This window comes from Sesamum indicum, linkage group LG10, assembly GCF_026168435.1.
Source record: "Sesamum indicum cultivar Baizhima isolate 11 linkage group LG10, ASM2616843v1, whole genome shotgun sequence".
NCBI lineage: Eukaryota > Viridiplantae > Streptophyta > Magnoliopsida > Lamiales > Pedaliaceae > Sesamum > Sesamum indicum.
Genome location: NC_142666.1, coordinates 18708368 through 18714072, shown reverse-complemented (window position 1 = coordinate 18714072; position 5705 = coordinate 18708368). Strand labels below are relative to the sequence as shown.

Genomic DNA, 5705 nt, shown 5'->3' with positions numbered 1-5705 from the left:
GACCAAAATGATCAATTTTTAAAATTGCAGAACGAAATTATAAAAATTCATCCGTTCAAGATAAAAATTGCCACCTCCTGAGTTACAGAATGAAAATTAATTTTTCCATTTCTTTTAGTTTATTTGGTCAGGATTGCCCTCAGCACAGGAAGAATTCGGAAGAACTTCTAGAGGATAAGCAGACGATTTACAGTTTAGAAATTCTTTTTACTGCTATAGAAGTTGGTTGGACTTTTTACTGCATGCACATGAGCGCCATGTGATGATTTCTCCTTTAAAAGTTCACTAGTTAACGGTCTCACGACAATCACTTGGGTTGGGACATTAGTTTAATGCCGGAGCAAGAAAAGACTTACTACAAGAAAATATAATATTAGTAATAAAATATCAAGTGATAATTTTTAAGTTATCACAAATATATAGTAAGCGACAATAACTTTTATCTTGTCACTTTATAATTATTAGTGAAAAATATTTTGTATAAAATTGTCACTAAATATATAGTGACAATTTGGTGACAACATAATATAGTGACAACTATTATTTATTGTCACTAGGTCATCACAATACATCACTAATTGTCTTTAGTGACAACTTTGAATACATTTTTTGTCACTAATTTTGCTACCAACACTTTGTGCAAAACAATAGTAATAATAAAATCATGAAATTTATTATTGTGACAAAATGAATATTTTTGCCACTAAATATATATAATTGATGACAATATTAAAATTGTCACCTAGTCTTTTTGCCACTTATCTTTTTTTTTTTTTTTTTTTTGGTAGTGACTACATTTGCTATAATTTTTGGACTAATATTTCCAAATTAATTATACTAATATTTTTCTTTCACCATAATTTATGAAGGTCCTTGTACAAATTCCTCATTCCCTTCCCCACTCTTTGTTTTCTGGCAACAATACCCCTCGACCATGACACCGATTACAAATTAATTCACAACATCCATGACATTGTTGTGCAACACAAAGCACCACGTTTTTTGTGTTACCATATTCAAAAGTCTAAACAATCACATCACTTTCCAACATTCCAACCACAAATCACATCAATTCTCAAACCATGCATGATTCATCAACCATATCAAATATTGACAACATAATATATATATATTTATATGTGGGTGTCTTTGAACAACAATTTGATTGAGACTGCATGCATTACCTTAATTAATTCATAACTTGTGGAATATTTTAGCACCAACTTCAGGGGCAGGTCTTAGCAATTTCCCGTTTTTCTCGTCAAGAAATAATAACGAAACAAATTTTGTCTCCATGAAAGCTCTTTAGTGGTCTGCTACTTTCAACTTTGTTGGATTACATTGTTTCCATGTTCGAAAAATCTGCAAATTAATTTTTAGGTGAGTCAGTGAATTTCTAATTGGTCCATTCATTTGGAGTAACTTATTATGTGAATCTTGAAAATATATCAAGTCGAATATATAGAATATATTATAATTTTTAATTATTGGATTTTATTGATTTGTTAAAAAATATTTATTTTTCATCTCATTTAACTGTTAGAAATCGAATTTTAATAGAATTAAACACTGGCCGAATCAAGTCACTTGATCTTTTTACATGTATTTTAAAGTGTACCAAGAAATATGTTTATTGATCTTCCAAACGAGTGTCTATCGATCTTCATGAATATTTCTTTAATTCAAATTGAACATTGGATAATTTAATCTAGTTTTGGAATAAATCAAAATATAAAAAAATCAAAATCACTTGACCTAAATTGAGACATGTGATAAATATGACCTAATTTCAAGTACAAAATAATACTGTGATTCTGTGAAGTAGATTAAACGCACAAAAAGTCAATAGTTTGGAATCATGGCCGAGTAAAGTCAAGAAGTGCCCACTGATTCTCTGTTTTTTAATACACGCAACAGGGCCCTCTGACAGGTGCTACTCTATTCATACAGATCCAAATCGCCTTCAGATGCTTAAGTCCAGTTTCAATATAGTGAGAGTGATCAGATTAGCACAAAATTTCTGGTATCACTACACCTACAGATGGCTGGAAGAATTGATGTTCCATCAGAGGAACAAGGCTATGACAGAATGCAAATGCTAAGGTCGTTTGATGAAACAAAAGCTGGTGTAAAAGGCCTGACAGATTCCGGATTGCTGAAAATTCCCAGGATCTTCGTGAGGCCATCTGAGGAGCTGGCTCAAGAGTTGACAGGCAAAAAGACTCAGGTTCAAGTTCCTGTGATTGATCTGAGTGGAATCCAGGACACTGATAGGCGGAAGCGGGTTCTTGAAGAAGTAAGGATTGCCTCAGAAAGCTGGGGGTTTTTCCAGGTGGTGAATCATGGGATTCCTCTAACTGTGCTTGATGGGATGATTGATGGCATCCGGAAATTCAATGAGCAGGATGTTGAGGAGAAAAAGAAATATTATTCCAGGGATCAGACAAGAGGAGCAAGATTTTACAGCAGTTATGATCTGTTTATGTCAAGAACTGCTAGCTGGAGGGATACCTTGACCATCTCGTTTTCGGACCCTGATCAGATTAATCACGACGAATTGCCTGCTTGTTGCAGGTATAATCACTTTCCTATGGAACTTATTCCTATTCTATACCCTCTCTCTCTTTTTTCCTTTCTTCGTTTTGCTTGAGCTGAGTAAGTTAACATTAAACTTTAATTTACACGATCTTATTATATTTCAATCTAGTTTGAATACTAAACAAGCCAAGATGGAATAATAGGCTTACCTACCGTGCACTAGTTCAGTTGAAGTAACTCAATATGTTTACGCACGGTTCATCATTTTTAATTATGTGACTCAAACTCGTGTCGAATTCTAAATTGTATCAGATAAAAAGAAATTTAAACTTGATGTGACCAAGATCGAATAAGTTTTTTTAACCAAAGGTCTCAAATTTAGCATGGACTAGCTCCCTACCTCCAACTATATGTTCATCCTTGGTGCGCCGTCTCAATTATTCTGATTGTAAAGCTAGTTCTTATCTGAAAGCTTATATACATCCCAAAGGCTGATGGGACTTATTAGGATAGTTAAGAATTTGGTTTGCAAACTAAACAAGGAGGGTGTGGTTGAGAACACTTATTTTAAGTTTTTTGTCAATTTATTGAGGAAAATAGGTGAAAAGAAGGTTTTTGTTTTATAGTTTTTACTTAAATAGCTTAAATTAAGTTAATTTTAACTAAAAGTTATAAGCTATTTTCTACCAACTTTTACATTTTATTAGTAAATATTAAGTTAATTTTTCAAGCGGTTCACACAAAATCCCATAGTTGAACGTTATCATGTTCATACTCCGGTAACTTGATCCTCAGGGACTCAGCTCTTGAATACTCAAAACATGTCGCAATCCTGGGAAATATACTGCTCGGGCTACTGTCGGAGGTTCTTGGTCTCGGAACTGATCACCTGAAAAATATGGAATGCTCTCGGGGACACCGCCTCCACTGCCACTATTATCCGGCGTGCCCTGAGCCAGAACTGACCATGGGGACAAGCAAGCATTCTGATGCTGGATTCCTCACAATTCTTCTGCAAAAACAAATAGTCAGTGGCCTCCAGGTTTTGTATCAGGACCAGTGGCTTGACATTCAACCCGTTCCAGGAGGTTTAGTGATAAACATCGGCGATCTTCTCCAGGTATGTACATATACATTCTTGATTTCTGTTTTGGCTTCAATTCTTCTCAGTTTTGTTGCTGATTTCTCTACTAAATTGGCGCAGTTGGTATCAAACGGGAAATTCAGGAGCAATGAGCACAGAGCCATAGCCACCAGCATCGGACCACGAATCTCTGTGGCGTGTTTTTTCTCAGGACCTGTGAATGGTGATAAGGTTTATGGCCCAATTGAGGAGCTGATATCAGAAGAAAATCCGGCCATGTACAAAAAGGTTGCAATTAGTGATTATGTAGCGAAGTTCTTCACCAGTAGTCTGGAGGATTATAGGGCTCTTGATTATTACAAGGTGTGAGATGGGAATGGATATCAAGTCACCGTCACCTGAGCTGAATTCATGGAGTCCGCTAAATTAAGTTATTTCCCTGTCACATTGTACGCGTAAGAATGGGAAACGTGCAAATTTGTATGTGAATGTGGGTGTCATTTAAAGTGTGAGTGTTTCTGGACTAATAATTGTGATGGGAAGGGGTTTTGCAATAATGGGAGTCTCTATTCTTGTAAAGACAAGGATGTAAGAATCGACGAAAATTAGATTGTCTAATCTCAAGTTAACATGTGGTTATGCAGACAGAGAAAAAGAATCACCTTTTGTTTATAAAAGTAGTCCAATCAAATTATTAAGCCTTATAAAATGATCAACATGTTTATGGCATATACATGCAATTGATGAATTTATAAGAATACATAAACCTCATCTGTTTTATTAACAAAATCATCATTAAAATAAAAACAAAAAAAGGTGATTGTTCAATTAGGGCCAGCCCAACTAGTTTATGTGGACCAAGGGAGCACCAACCTGTTATCCTTCCACTGCAAAGAGCGGAAGGTTTCGCTGCTCTGTGAAGCCAACCTGACGCATTACCCTCCACTTTAAGAGTCATGAAATCCAAATCTTCACTTGAACCACATAGCCTAACTCACTGCTTGGAACGGGCAAGCCAGTAATTAGCCACCTATGACCCAACTAATTAGACTACCTCAATGTCCAACCACCTTGTTGCCCCCACTTGGGTTACAAGCCCAAGCAACTGAGCTCAGCGAACAACATTTGCAGTCTGCTTGCTTATCAATACATCTGATACTTGATTATCGGGTTAAATCCATTTTGCCCCCCTGTGATATAACAAAATATCAAAAACCCCCTTATGAAATTTTTAATATCAAAAATCACCCCTAGATTACCAATAAATAATCACACAGCCCGCTGGTCAATTTGAATCTATTTTTTTAGAAACAATGACTAAAATACCCTTCTAGTCAAACTGGTCAACTAGGCTTATTAATATATAATTATTTTAATTTATAATTTTTAACATATATTTATAATACATATAATTATAATTTATAAAAAAAATTAAAAAATAACAATTATACCCCATATCCCCCCACCCCCACCCCCACCTCCATCTTCTTCCCCCCTCCCCCACCCCTTCCACCTCCAAACCCCCCCTTCCCTCCCCCCTCCCCTATCCTCCCCCTCCCCTTCCCTCCCCCGGCGCCCATTTGGGCGACGCCGGCCGCCCAGATCTGGGCGGCCGGCGTCGCCCAGAAATGGAGACGCGGTCGCCCTCGCTGGATGGGCGACCGCGTCGCCCAGATGATGGGCGACGGCCGTTGCCCTTGCTGCATTGGGCGACGGCCGTCGCCCATGGTGAGGAGGGCGCCGGCCCTCCTCTTCAGCAGCGGCGGCGACGACGCCGCCGCTGCTTTTTTTTTTTTAAAAAAAATTATATATAAAATTAATTTTAATTTAATTAAAATAATATTTTATTATATAAATAATTATGTAATTATTATATGAAAAAATATTTTATTATTAATCGAAATATATCATATTTTAATTAAATAATTATTATATAAAATAATATTTAATTCTTAAATACATATATATAATATAATATGTTAAATGTGAGAGAAGGGCAAAAATGTCAAAAAAAAATGTATTTTTATAGAAAAATCGTAGTCAAAGCGCGTGTGGCCCAATTTTTGTACGGAGGGGGTTTTTT

The 5705-nt window shown here is 36.1% G+C and overlaps 1 protein-coding gene and 1 non-coding gene across 2 annotated transcripts; one reads left to right on the top strand and one right to left on the bottom strand.

The window, feature by feature from the left end:
* The first annotated feature begins 1771 nt into the window (after positions 1-1771).
* LOC105171701 (1-aminocyclopropane-1-carboxylate oxidase homolog 1) lies at positions 1772-4261 on the top strand. The gene is made up of 3 exons (XM_011092896.3): positions 1772-2574; positions 3334-3658; positions 3743-4261. The coding sequence occupies exons 1-3, from the start codon at positions 2042-2044 to the stop codon at positions 3989-3991; spliced, it is 1107 nt and encodes a 368-aa protein (XP_011091198.2). The 5' UTR covers positions 1772-2041; the 3' UTR covers positions 3992-4261.
* Positions 4262-4434: 173 nt separating this feature from the next.
* On the bottom strand, positions 4435-4738 carry LOC148786755 (signal recognition particle RNA). The gene has a single exon (XR_016062140.1).
* Positions 4739-5705: the final 967 nt, after the last annotated feature.